General features: G+C 56.9%; 2 protein-coding genes across 6 annotated transcripts in view; one reads left to right on the top strand and one right to left on the bottom strand.

Annotated features, from left to right (window-relative positions):
* POMT2 (protein O-mannosyltransferase 2) overlaps positions 1–1,094 on the bottom strand; it is a 41,737-nt gene extending 40,643 nt beyond the window's left edge. Inside the window, exon 1 of the mRNA XM_021679593.1 lies at positions 822–1,094. Within this exon, the coding sequence (XP_021535268.1) occupies positions 822–1,069 (248 nt within the window). The 5' untranslated portion in view covers positions 1,070–1,094. The remainder of the gene's footprint in view (positions 1–821) is intronic.
* Positions 1,095–1,359: 265 nt separating this feature from the next.
* Positions 1,360–12,150, top strand: GSTZ1 (glutathione S-transferase zeta 1). 5 transcript variants are annotated; one of them, XM_021679595.2, is made up of 9 exons: positions 1,360–1,555; positions 4,287–4,338; positions 6,297–6,364; positions 6,875–6,955; positions 7,297–7,422; positions 8,580–8,658; positions 9,206–9,258; positions 9,722–9,771; positions 10,550–12,150. In XM_021679595.2, exons 1-9 carry the CDS (start codon positions 1,550–1,552, stop codon positions 10,674–10,676), a joined length of 642 nt encoding a protein of 213 aa, XP_021535270.1. In that variant the 5' UTR covers positions 1,360–1,549; the 3' UTR covers positions 10,677–12,150. The 5 variants fall into 5 exon arrangements, with proteins under 5 accessions (XP_021535270.1, XP_021535271.1, XP_021535269.1 ...); XM_021679596.2 differs by having other exon boundaries at positions 1,360–1,564; positions 7,297–7,374; XM_021679594.2 differs by having other exon boundaries at positions 1,360–1,564.
* Positions 12,151–13,583: the final 1,433 nt, after the last annotated feature.

The following is a 13,583-nucleotide window of genomic DNA, read 5'->3' as shown; positions in this document are numbered from 1 at the left end:
GGAGGGAGGGGAGATTCAAACTTATTCCAGTATACTGATATTCATCCTGCTTCCTGCCCTGTGAGTAATGAGTCCTTTGTCTCTGACCCAGAAGTCTCATGTCTTCTGCCAGTACTCATGAAACAGTAACAAGCTAATTTATTCACTTCCAAGTAGGATAGCCCAGTTTGTTAGCTGGCTTGTTTTTTGGTCAAGGAGTTCCATTTTTAACATCCCCTACACTAACTTTCTGGTCAGGGATACTGACAAAACGTGTTATCACTTGTTGGCTAAACAAATTAACCATTTTCAGATTGTGCAAAACTTTTCCTCCTTCAAGCTGGAGACTTTTTACGCTTATCTCGTGAAATCTGAGTCCTACAAAATAAAACCTTTAAGAAAACAAGTCTCTCTTCACAAGATGACCCCAGACCTGCTTCCTGAGACCCCTGTCACCTTCTCTGGACACACAAATTGTCCCTGCTCCCAAGGATGATTTTCACCTCCCCTGATGCCTGGAAATCCTACAGATTAGGAACTCAGGCCTTAGGAAATTCTGTACTAAGAATTTCCAACTCTCCTTGGAAGGTCAAGGCCATAATCTGACAGACTGCTTCCTCCGATCCTAAGGAACCCCACTGCCACCCAACGGAGCAAAAATGACTCCTCTCACAGAAACTGCACCTGGCCAAAAGCTACCTCTAGCAACTTGTTTCCCCTCCAGCGCAGTCCCGCTCCTCCTCCGGTGATTCCCGCCCCGCTCCGTGCCCCCGGGCCAATCAGAGAGCGCATCACTCCCACTCCGTTGCCATGGGACCCGCCGAGTCCCTCCTGTCACTCACCAGATGTGTGGCGGCTCGTCCAGACGGTGGAAGCGGGTGGCGAAGGACAGCAGCGTCACCAGGGCCAGCAGGGCCCACCGGCCGGCTGCCTCGAAGCGCCGCGAGCCCCGAGCAGGCCGTTTGGGGCTCCGCGCTGTAAGCTCGGCGGCCACGTCCGGGCCCACAGCCCTAGTAAGCTGGGGCCCACAGCGGCCCCGCCGGGGGCGCAGCTCGGACCCTGCCGGGCCTCTGCCCACCGCCGGCGGCATCCTGCCCCTCCTCAGGATCGCCCTCCGCCCCGCCGACACGCTCGATCTTGCGAGCCGCCCCGCCAAGAAGTCACCCAGGGGCAGCTCGGGGTGCCCTGGGAAATGTAGTTCCCTTCGGCGGCAGCGGGCCCCGAGGCCCCGGCCTCTGGGCTGGGCGGGGAGCGCGGTCGCCGTCCGGGCCGCTAGGAGGCGGCTGGTGGCGCAGAGCATGACGGATCGCCCGGGCCCGGCGGGCCAGCCGGGGAGAAAACGGGCTCAAAGAACTGCAACTCCCAGCAGCTTCGGGAGGGGGGGCGTGGCGGCAGGGCGGGGCGAGCCAGACGAGACCTTAAAGATCATTCTAGTCCAACCCCTCGCTTTACCACGACGGAAGCGCTGGTTCTGACGTGTTGGGCCTCACTGGGTCTCAGCCCGCGACGAGTCGGAGAGTCCCAGGCGCGAAGTCTTCGGCCGTGGAAGAGGGGTGGCCGGAGGTGCGAGATGCAAGTGGGTAAGGTCTGTGCCACACATCCGGCGAGGGGGCGCTACTGAGAAACACTGAGAAACCCGGGGGGCGGAGGTCAAAAGTGCGCCGCTCGCCCCGGGGCCTCCCGTGGCTTCCACAACGCACAACTCCCGGAATGCAGAGCGCCTCGCGGACCCCGCTCTGCGCCTGCGCGCTGCCCGCTGCCCGCTGGGGCTTGTAGTCCGCGGAGGTTTGGGCCGCAGGCGGCTCTCGCTCGTGGGGTGTGCAGAGCGCTGTGGAGTCGCTGTACCCTCGCGCTTCACCTGTCATTCACAGTCCTTTCTGCTAGGCTTTCCAGACGTCCCTTGCCTCCCTCTTCCGTACAGCCCCACATGCTCTTTCCCGGCCAGTCGGCCCGACGGGTCCTGTTAGCGTAGGGCCTTCCCGGGTGGTTTGCACTCTGAGAGCTCCTGGGGCGAGGGGAGCCATTAGCACTTTAAGTCATCACCATCACCAGGGGAGCTTCCCGGGTTCAGTCTGCACTCCCCGGCCCGGCCCAGAGCCCCGGGGTCATCTGTGGGGGAAGGGACCCAAGAATCTGCATGCTTAATAAGCGCCCCGTGCGCCTTTTAAGGTCTTATTCAAGTTTGAGAACCACCGAGGAAGGTGTCAGGCACATCGGGTGGAATATAGCATCACCTTAATACTGTATAGCCCTCCCCCTCCCAAATGGCATTTTAGGAGTCTTTCAAAACGATTCGTGAGAAATGGTTTTAAAATAAAATCTGCTAGAGTGGTCAGAATCCGTATTTGAATTGGAAACAGTTCCTCCAGGAGTGGTGATGAGATGAATACTTTATTTGGGCTTAAAACTTGGCTCTACAAGAGCAAAAAGGAGCACGGGGTAGTTTACGTAGTTATCACTGGTAGGAGGAAGAGCAGGGACTGCTCTCTGTTATTTTTCCTGATGGCCCATAAGTGGGACACTGGAGAACAGTGGCATTCACAGTGACTCTGATCACCCTTAGTATAGGTCAAGATGGAACATATAGTAATTTGGTAAGGCATTTCTCCAGGGATTCTAAGCTAATGTCTGAGGCTCTCTAGTGGTCCCATCCCTCACCAGCAGTACCTGCCTGACGGCCCTGACCTGGTAAGGACAGGGATGTACCTCTGAATAGGGCATATCTAATTTTGGCCTCCTAACTCCTCCCCTTCCAAAGACACCTGCTGTCCATCACCTGCCCTCCGTACCTGGACCATCTTTACTTTCCCCACAAGAGGTGCCTTCAGTACAGGCTGGAACTGACAGGCCTGGAAACCAACCTGGGAGGGCCTAGGTTCCACTGTGCCTTTGCCCACCTAGAAGACAGAATTGGTAGTTCAGGGATGGTGAAGGCAGGGTCACAGAGCAGTTTGGTGTGCTGAGGGGTGCAGAAGGCAGAGGGCACTTGTGTGAAATGTCTGTAGTCAGAGGGAAGGTAGACTGGGATGATCTAGAAATTCTGTTGTGTTCTCTCTCCCTAATCATATGGATACATATATGTCTTCCCAAAGATTCATGAGAGCTAATTACTGACAACTCCATCCTGGGCCCTGCTATGAAATGCTGATCACTCAAGAAGCACGGGGGAGGTTAACTTTGAGTGTCTTAAACTTTAGATTAGAGGTCACACACTCAGCCTCCTTCAGTGCCTCAATAACAGAGATGAGAGAAGAGGGCCGGGTAGGGCACATGGAAGATCAGAGGGTGCGCCCTGACTGAAGGGGGCTGTTAATTGTCTCCTATCAGTTGTTCCTACTCAGGAACCCAAGACTACTGTCTCTAGATCTTTTTAAGAAAAAACAGACAATAGGATTTGTATATGAAACATCCTGATTTTTTAATGTTGGCAACCAATTGAAACATTTTTAAGTACAAGTAGACCAAAACAGAACACTGTGGGCTGTCCTCTTGTGACCTCAGCTTTGGAGTCAATTGGCATATCCCCCAGCTATTTTTATGAGACCAGCTGAGAACCTGGAGGACTGGTGGGTGGTGGGCTGAAAGAGATGGGCACCAAAGCATCGAAAAACTAGAATTCCCGGACCTTCTGTCACTGCTGGGAGGAATTCAGCTATCATTTTAAGGCAACCCTTTGTTTTACAGATGAGGGAGAAAAGACTAGAGAATAGAGAAGGCAGGGATCTGCCCAAGGTCATGCAGAGCTGGTTCCTGCCCTGGGACCAGACCCCAGATATGCCAGCTCTCAGCCCACTGAACCACGTGAACTACTGCTTCAAAACCAGGACACCAAACCTGGCTCCACCAGAACAGAAAAGGCTTCCCCCAAGTTGGAAAAAGATGCCCTTTCTGACCAGAGTCAAAGTTTCCCTGAAGCTTGTCTCGCCCAGCTTCCTCATTGGCTCATGGGATCCACCCCCTTCAGGGATCCTCCCCCTACTCTGCAAGTTCTGGGAGAGGGGACATTCCCTGAGAGGACAAGGGTCACACAACACCATGACTGAGTCTGGCAAGGTAAGGAGGGCACTTGCAGGCTGGCTGCCCCTTTGGGGGCCCCTTGGACCTCAGGAATGCGTGACGGCACAGTTTGGAGCTGAGGGACCCCACATAACTCCCAAGGCCTCTGACCCAGAGAGCTCTGAGTCGGCCTGAGGTACGGAAGGAGGCTTGGCAGGATGGGAAGCGCCCTGGCTGAGGCCAGTGGGCTCCAGGGGCAGAGAACCCCACGAGCATGGGTTAACGGGCATCCTTATCCTGTCTCTCCTCAGCCCATCCTCTACTCCTATTTCCGGAGCTCCTGCTCATGGAGAGTTCGAATCGGTAAGAGCTGGGCCTCCACCAAGAGCCTCGGTGGGAGGGGATGGGGGTAGAAAGAGCCCTGAGTGACAAGCTGGCCAGGGACGCAGGGATCTTCTGTCAGACGGGGCACCTCCACCGAGGAAGTCCAACAAGGGGGGGGTGGCAGGAAGGTCTCCCCCACTGCTCTCCAAAGCCACTTGGCAACCACACGGAAAGCAGGCTCACAAAACCCAGAGGTGCTTGGTAACTGGCAGGGAACAGCTGGCCTTGCGCAGTTCTGATCTTATTTCATCCGGCACATTAAACAGAACTGGCCCGAGTCAACCCCAGATGCTTCGAGGAAGCAGAACGTGGGGCCCTCCGGTGTAGCCCCAGCTTGACACAGCTCTTGGCAAAGATCATAGGCATCGCTCATACTGAGGGAAAATCATGCCGAGTGTTTTTATGTACATCATTCCACTGAAACCTCGGCAACCTAGGAGGGAGGGATCATTATTGTCCCCATTGTACAAGTGAGGAAACTGAGGCACGGGGACATTAAATGACTTGCCCAAGTCTGTGGAGCTAGCAAGAGGCCGAGATGGAATTCGAACAGCTAGTCTGACTCCAGAGTCCATGTTCTTTTTTTTTTTTTTTAAAGATTTTATTTATTTATTTGAGACAGAATGAGAGAGACAGAGAGCACATGAGAAGGGGGAGGGTCAGAGGGAGAAGCAGACTCCCTGCCGAGCAGGGAGGCCGACGCGGGGCTCGATCCCGGGACTCCAGGATCATGACCTGAGCCGAAGGCAGTCGCTTAACCAACTGAGCCACCCAGGCACCCCAGAGTCCATGTTCTTAACTACTGCGCTATGCTGCCTGTCAGATGAGGAGACTGAGGCACAGGGGCTCATTAATTCATTAAGCTCCTTGCCCAAGGCCGCACAGCTAGCAAATGTGATGGACTCTGAACCCAAACAGTCTGCCTCCGGGAGTTTGGCCCTCACCGGGAAGCCATCCGCCGTGACCCTACCCCACCCCACCGTCACTTGGTATTTGCTGGAATCAGTAGGCAAGCGCACTGGGGTGCCAGAGGACACATTTCTCCAAGAAGACACCTCCCCTGGGCCCAGGGCCTCTGCCCTAGCTGGCCAGATGGGAGCCACAGGAGTGCTGTCTCTGCAGGGCCCGTGTGGGCCCGGCCACTTGTCCACAGTGGGGCTGACCAGTGCTGAGGAAGGACCCCGTGTCTCCCACGCTCTCTTCAGCCTGCAACACGTCTCCTCCTCCTCCCCTCACTCCTTTGCCTTCACCCGAGACCAGCCATCCCCACGTTTCAGTGCCTGTCTGCATGCATACACACACAGAGTCTTACTCGGTTGACCAGGGAAAATGATCGAAGGGCACAGAGAGGAAATCTGGTCACTGGGAGTGACAGCAGATGCTGTGAGACCACCAAAGAGCCCTGATGCTCTGCTTGGAATCGGTAGTCAACAACTCTGAGGACAGAGAAAACAGATGAGAATGGGATCCTTCTCTAGCAGGTGTCACCTGCTTGTGTGTGCACTTTGTGGTCACCTGAGCACCTTTCCTTGGCCCCTGGATACCTTCATGAGGGAATAATTGCAAGTCTCCAACAAATAAGCCCTGCTCGCCACTGTTTACGGCCCTGGAGGGGGCAGAGGTAATCAGGACACTTCCCTGCTGCCCTCCAGGAGCTCCCGGGCTGCCCGGGCACACACCTGGACAGCACCGCCCAGGGGCGCGGGGACCCGAGGGGGTGTGGAGAGTAAGGCTCTGAGAGTTCAAGGGCAAGGGAGACGCTTGCCCTCAAGCGTCAGAGACCTGAGGTGGGGGAATGGGTGGTGACCCGGGAAGCTGGAGAGATGGGGACAGGGCCAGGCTGGGCCTTGATCACCTAGCAGCGTGGAGAAAGAAGCCTCCCTTGGCAGCCTCACGTGGAGCCAGATGCTGTCCCCTGACACTGCTGTCTCTCACAGCTCTGGCCTTGAAAAGCATCGACTATGAGACCGTACCTATCAACCTCATAAAGGATGGGGGACAGCAGGTAAGGAGGCCGCCCGTGGGCCACAATGTGGGAGTTGGAAGTCTTGGAGAGGGACCCAGCAGAGGGTGCAGATTTCTGCCCCCCAAAAGGTGAACCTGCCGGCCCTCCCAGTGGGAGTAAGGGGACAGGCTGTGCAGCACGAGGAGCCATGGGAAGGGCCCAGGTTCCAGGCCCCATGCCACAACCTGGTCTCTCGGTGCCTGACCCCAGGAGAGTGGGCAGCGAGTGGGTCCTTGCCTCATGCTGGGCCCTCTGGACGTGCCTTGATGGCCACAGTGTGAGGTACAGGGAAAAACACATAGCCAGGCCATTGGGGTGAATCCTGGAGCTCAGCAGCCACTGGATTTGGGGATATGGCATGGATCCCCTAGGCATCTCTCTGGAGCCAGGGCCTTCCCCAGGGGAGGGAGGTGCAGGTGGGCCGCAGGCCTGGGGTCTTCCTGCTGGCTTGGTTCTGCTCTAGCCAACTTGGGCCAGGCTACCTCGCTCATCAGGTCCTTGTCTCCACAGTTCTCTGAAGAATTCCAGGCACTGAATCCAATGCAGCAGGTGCCAGCCCTGAAGATCGACGGAATCACCATTGGCCAGTCAGTGAGTGCAGGGTCTGGGAGGCCCCTGGTGAGAGCGGTGCCCTGAACAAGAGGACCTCACAGCCCTTATTTGGGTGGCCAAGCGCCTGGCCCTTAGTAGGGACGTGATAAGTTCTTGCCAGATGGAGGAAGTTTGCCAGGTGTTTTGGGGAAGTGAGGGGAGACTCTAGCCTCTGGGGAACCAAGTTCTGCAGGATGGGGGTCCAAGAAGAGCTCCTCCCCGGGGGAGTTTTGGCTTCATGGGCTCCAGCTGAGGAGGGCGAGGAGGAGCTTGCTGGCCCTGTCACTCTGGTCCAGGGGTCCACATGCCCTCCCCATGCCTCACTGCTCCCCTCCAAACAGCTGGCCATCATTGAGTACCTGGAGGAAACTCGGCCCACTCCGCGCCTCCTGCCGCAGGACCCGAAGAGGAGGGCCCAGGTGCGCATGATTTCCGATGTCATTGCCAGTGGCATCCAGCCCCTGCAGGTGTGGCTCTGGACTTTCACCCCTGCACACCTCTCGCATGCCTCCCCCCACGCGCTCTTACCTTCAGACACATGCGGAGCTTGAGGTGCCACAGTGGGGCACCCAGCTTGGGAGTGGGGGTGGCGGGAGCACAGGAGGGATTCTCAGTGGCTTAGACCTAGACCATGTGGCAGAGGGGTAAGGGATCCCAGAAAGTATCTGCCCTGCTGTGTCCCCAGCCGCATTCTGAGAAGCCCCAGGTTTTCCAAGGACTCATCCAGAAGTGCTTGGGGAGGGGTGGGGCCAGGTGGCAGGGGGGAGGCGGAACAGCAGAGGCCCAGGCCCACCCCCGCCTTTAACCAGAACAGCCTCCCTCTCATTTCTTCTGTGTTCTAGATTGGGAGTCTCAAAAGATTGTATTTTTTAAAGTTTTTACTGGTAAAATAATAATAATAATAAGTATTCAAGCAGTTCATCTGTGTTAACCCCTGACTTTGCAAATGAGGAAATCGCCCCACAAAGGTGGAGGGACTTTGCAGAGTCATTCCCCTAAGTATGGCAGAGTAAGTACCAGAGCCCGGACCCCCCGACTGTGCACTGGGCCCCCGTCCCCGAGTTACCTTGTCCTGTTTAACAAAGGAGGTTGGAGCAGACGGACAGCCCCATTTTACAGATGAGGAAGCCGAAGCTCAGAAGTGAAATGGCTCCAGGGTTGTAAGGATGGAATCAGAGTCCTGATCTCCTGAAACCCAGTCCTATGCTCCTCCTCCATCCAAGCCCCAGCCCTGTGCTGTGCACGTGCGCACACACACACACACCCGCTCTCCTCACGAGGAGCCATGTAAGGGAGACGCATTGGATGCAGGGGAGATGGGCCTCAGGTCATGGCCACACACCTTAAAGCCACAGCAGCGCCCTGTGCCCTGACCCTTACACCTCTCCGCCAGGCCACAAGGTTCCAGACCACAGGGACCACTCAAGCAACCTGAGAAGGTGGCTGCTGGGATCACTCACCCCCTCCCAGTGCCCTGATGGGGAGAGGGGGCTCATGGAGCCCAGGAAAGGACAGATGGACAGCCAGGGGTGGGTGGGAACTGAGCTGCCCTGAGGGGGCTTGGCTGGGGGTCAGGCCCAGCCTGGCTCCCAGAGCCAGTCACAGCTTATCCTTGGTTGCATAGAACCTGTCTGTCCTGAAGCAAGTGGGACAGGAGAACCAGCTGACCTGGGCCCAGAAGGTCATCCGCTCTGGCTTCAACGGTGAGTCCTTCCCCCTGCAGGCCGCCCCGTGACCACTCAGAGAAATGGCCCTTGTGCCTAGGGCCCTGGGCATCTGACTCAGCCTCCCAGGCTCTTTGCTCCTGACAGTAGCATGGATGAGGGTAGGGGCGCAGGGCTGAGGAGGTAGTAGAGCTGGATGGCATCCACACTTGGCCTCAACCTCGGGCACTTCTGGGAACCTCAGCCCCCGAGGCCCACAACCCTTTGGAGCAGGATGGTCCACCCTTGGCCTCACTGCCCACCCCAGCCAGGAACCGAAGACCAGTAACATCTGTGGGAGAGCTGCTGCCTTGGCCAGTGGCCGGCCTTGTTCCTTCTCGGGGAGGGAAGGACAGCTGGACTTGAGGAGCCCAGGGAAACATCATCTGTCCCCACACCCCCATGAACTCTCTCCAGATGTGGTTGGCACATTCCCTGGAGCCCACATGCCCCAGCTGGTCACTCAGATAGCTGCCCATTTCAGAACGATGGGGGCCGAGGTCCATTCTGTGCCCAGAGTAAGATGATTCTCGTGGCCTCCCCACAGCTCTGGAGCAGATCCTGCAGAGCACGGCAGGGAAGTACTGTGTGGGAGACGAGGTAAGCCCTCCCCAGGCCTTCCCACAGGAGCCTTCTCCCTCCACCCCCAGGGCAGGGGCAGGTCAGAGAGCTTCTGGAGGAGGCGTGGGGGTGGGGAGAGGGGCCAAGGTCATAATTCTGGTTCCAGGGCCCCCCTACCTCATCCTGAGGTGTCTCCTCCCTGCTGGGAGCCCTCAGTAAGTGCCTATGATGGTGGTTAACAAGCACGATAAGGTCCACTGAGACAGTCCAGCCTTCTTTGGCCACCCACAGACTTGGTTGTCAGGACAGCTGGAACCTGGCCTGGGAGAAGCACAGACAGGCCCAGGGGGCGGGAAGAGGAGAGAGGTGGGGCGGGGGGGATGGGGTGGGGGAGCCAGAAGCAGACAGGAATGCCAGGGGCTGGCGCCCCAGTGGACACAGCGAGGCCAGCCTGTGAGTCCGGGGCGCGAATCCTGAGGCAGACCCCCCAACCCTGTCTCAGGTGTCCGTGGCCGACCTCTGCTTAGTGCCTCAGGTGGCAAATGCTGAAAGGTAAGACAGCCCCACCACCCTCCCTCCTCCGCCTGGTTCCTCCCCTCAGAAGGCCCAGCCTCCTCCCACAGTCAGGCCCTAACTTCAGCTACTGGGGAAGCCCCGCATGCAGAGGCTCTCCCAGACTGGCCAAGGAGCCCCCCTGGGCCAGGCCTCCCTGGCTCCTGTGGCCTGGAAGAGCCAGTGGGGGACCTCAGTGGAACGTCCCCTACCGTGCCCATCACAGTCCGTCTGACACTGTCTAGCATCTGCCCCTAAGAGGTGGTGGCTTGCCCAGTCGACACCCCTAGAAGAAACCACCCCAAGAGCCTGCTCCCCCCGATGGGCTGTGCCCGTGTCTGGCAGGGAGCTCTCCTCTGCGGTCCTCCATCACCCCTTCGGTGAGGCATGAGAGAGTACCTCTCTGGAAGCCATCACACCAGGCACCGTTGGGACACGGAGATGTTATGACACATTCGCTGCCCCTGAGAAGCTGTGTATGTAAATGGCGAGCGCTGTGTCTTACGCGGAGTAGGTTCTTGATGAATCGCCATCACTTGGAATACGAGCAGTAGCAACAGAGATGCTAGGCCCTCTTGCATGAGACCTGCCCATCCCCAAGGCCGCCTGTGAATCGGGCCCCCACGTGGCTGGACAACTTCCTGGCCCTTCCCTGGCCAGCCCCCGGGGCCTCATCCAGCCCGCCTCTGTGTGGCCCTCGCCGCCCCCAGGGCAGTCTCCCTGTGCCCCAGCAGACCTGGTGTTGAGATGGTGTTAGACAGGTGTTTCTCTGCCACAGGTTCAAGGTGGATCTCACTCCCTACCCTACCATCAGCCGCATCAACAAGACGCTGCTGGCCTTGGAGGCTTTCCAAGTGTCTCACCCCTGCCAGCAGCCAGACACACCGCCTGAGCTGCGGGCCTAGCTCCCCAGCTGTGCCCCATGGGTGAGGGGGCAGGGAGAGGGTGCAGGAGCAGAAGCTGGGGGGAGGGGGTGCTGAACAGGCCTGGCAACAAGGAAGCCCTACTGGAGAAGCAGGAGACCTGAACTCCTTGAACTTGGAATCAAGCCCTGGATCCGCCTTCCCACTGAAAATCCTTGTGCCTCAGTCCCCTCATCTGTCCAGTACGGGTAGTGTGGGGGAGAGGATGCTGGGAGGGAGGGAGGCAGGAACATCACTGGTCATCTATGTCGTGGGGCAGTCGTGAAGATGAGGTGAGAATGTAGCCTAAAACGCTTGGTGGGTTTGGCAAGGAGACGTAAGGGAGCCTGTGCGCTCTTCCCATGCCCGCAGCTGTACCTGACTCCAGAGAAGGCCCACACTGAAATTTGATCATTAAACTGAAGCCCAGGCCTCCAGGTTGTTCAGTTAAGGCTGAGCCGCGTTCCAGAAGATGAACACTCTTCCTAGCTGGAATCCCCCTGCATCTGGGCCAGGAGAGAAAAACGTCTGAAAGCCTGCCAGAGAGAAGCAGACCAGATCCAGAAGAGAATAGATAGAAGCGGCAGGAAAGAAAGCATTTTGTGACCAGCTGAGTTTCCAGGGCTAGAAGGGTACCAGGAAGTGGCCCACTGGAGCAGGGAGGGGGAAGCTGGCCCTCTCAAGCCAGAACAGTCCTAGGAGTAGGCACTTGGAATAAATCCAGTCATGAAGGGCCCTGGGAACCGGAAGCAGGCTCCTCCATGGGCAGCATGACCCGCCACTGCCCAGGCTGGTTCCGGACCCCACGCAGCTAGCAGCTTGCCTTGAGATCCCTTCTGGGGGTGGAACAAGATGACTTTTATGTCCTGTACCTGAGATTTCATTTCCCCTGCATGGCTAAGGCTTCAACAGTGAGTTCAGGTAGATGTGTCTTGTTCACACGGAAGCCACCACTCTCAGCGGACATGAGTCCCTTTTCTTCAGCCCCGACCCCAGGGCACCTAGTTCTCCCATCCTCCCGGGCTCCTTTGTGGCCTTTCCTTCCTGAACTTGGGTTCCAGGCTTTAGAATGACCAAAATGGGCCACTCTTGTTCCTGAGACACACTGGTCCTGGCAGAGCCAGAAAAAAGCACAGGGCATTCCGTGAGACACAGCAGTGTTGAGGGAGACTGGGTTCCTCCTGCCCTGCCTCCATCTTTCCGTCCGCTTACTCCAGGCTTGCCCGGCTGGGTAAAACTTGCCCCTGGGCTCTCTCCAGGAAACCTTGACTCAAGAGACTGATCTCCTCAGCCCAGGGATCAGGACTCGCACCTGATTTGGACATTTGGAGTTGAAGGTGATTAAAGTCCCTGTAGATTTTAAAGACACCAGCTTGCAGTGAGCCTTCCCCAGTGACTTCCCCACCTGGGAGCTGGAACGTGTGGCCTTGTGACTGGGAGTGTGGCAGACATGGCCCTTGCTCTTCTTGAACTCCTGTCCCTCACTTACCCTGGGAAATTTCCTTGGCCACTTGGAACTCTCCCACTCAGTGTGGTTAGTCTGTTACCTACCTGCTTGTCTGTCTGATCCAAAATGACTTCTGAGAGTTGCCGTATTTCGGCCCAGGTCTCCTGGATACTGTCAGAGTATTAACTCATTTAACCTGGGACTCTATCAGCCATCCTAAAACTGGTGGCAAAAGCCTAATGGATTGTAAGGAAATCTAAATTAGGTAAAGAGGTGATACAGCCTGTTGTCAAAACATTCTAGAAACCATCCCTCATCTGTTGCACAAAACTAACTTCACATATTTTTCTCCATAGTTCCGGTCCTCTAGTTCAACAGGACTTTTCTGGTATATGTCAGATGTAGATTGAAAATCAGCTGTGGGTGGATGGGAGGAGAGAGAACACATGTTGGGGGGGTTTCCTCTGGGCTCAGCAGAGATCCTTGGAGTCCCATTTCTGAGGCTCTCCTTTCTAGCTGACTTCCCCAGACTCCACCCCACCCCCAAACTCAGACAAACCTGACCTTACCCCACAAAAACAGAAATGTGTCCAAGCCAGAGAAACTCATCCCGGGCTCCTCTGAGGTGACTCACCTGGAACGTGCTGGGTTCCTGCAAGGATCCCACATCGATTATCTGCACCACTCAGGAAGTGACTAAACCTTTGTGGCTCTCGGCTGCACTGGCTTTAGAAGTACAGTGGTCCATCCATCTTACCTCATGATGTTTTTGTAAAGGAGATTTTTGTATTTTAAAGCTAGAACTTAAACCTCGGGAGCTCTCCACACAGCTGGCAGCACCACAAGCTGGTCTCAGGACCAGGGCTGGGGACCATTCTTGCCACCTTCTTCACCCAGACCTGAGGAAGAGTGCCTGGGCTCCCCAGGGCCTACGACGACTCTGGGTGTCTCCCGCGGCCTTTGGCGGACCAGGCCTGTGAGGAAGTGATGGAACTGGGGGGCTGCAAGGCAGGCCCGGGGAGCCACCAGCTCAGGGTAAACTGAGGGGTGGAAAAGGAGTGTGTGGAGAGGGGCGTTGGATGCGCAGAGGACCAGAGTTTATGAGAAAGGAGAGTGGTCTGATTTGGGGGCTTGCAGTTTTGAGTCAGAGTGAGGCTGTCACTCTGTGTTCCAGCCCTGGGCCCTCCATGGAGTCCGGGTCACCAGCATGCTTAGCTGACCTGCTCTTGAGGGGTGTGGAGACCCAAGACTTTGCTAGCTTCAGCCGTCCGCATTGGGAACCCTCCTCTAGGGACCTATGGCTGGATACATGGGAGACAGGAGAACCCCCTTTATTCCTAGAGGAACTCAGCTGCGCTCTAGGGAGTAAGAGAACGCATTTCGAAACCATCTTCCCTGCATGAGAGCAGAGTTCCCTCGAGCACCTCTAGGGCTGCACTCCCGACCCCCCCGTTCCCCCCCCG

Source organism: Neomonachus schauinslandi, chromosome 9 (assembly GCF_002201575.2).
Source record: "Neomonachus schauinslandi chromosome 9, ASM220157v2, whole genome shotgun sequence".
Lineage (NCBI taxonomy): Eukaryota > Metazoa > Chordata > Mammalia > Carnivora > Phocidae > Neomonachus > Neomonachus schauinslandi.
This window is presented reverse-complemented; position numbering and strand designations above follow the sequence as displayed.

Bases quoted from the DNA above. Each gene is read 5' to 3' on its own strand.
- GSTZ1 (XM_044917899.1), top strand. The intron at 4,339-6,296 runs GTAAGAGCTGGG...TGTCTCTCACAG, and splicing joins CTCATGGAGAGTTCGAATCG to CTCTGGCCTTGAAAAGCATC. The intron at 6,956-7,296 runs GTGAGTGCAGGG...CCCTCCAAACAG, and splicing joins GAATCACCATTGGCCAGTCA to CTGGCCATCATTGAGTACCT.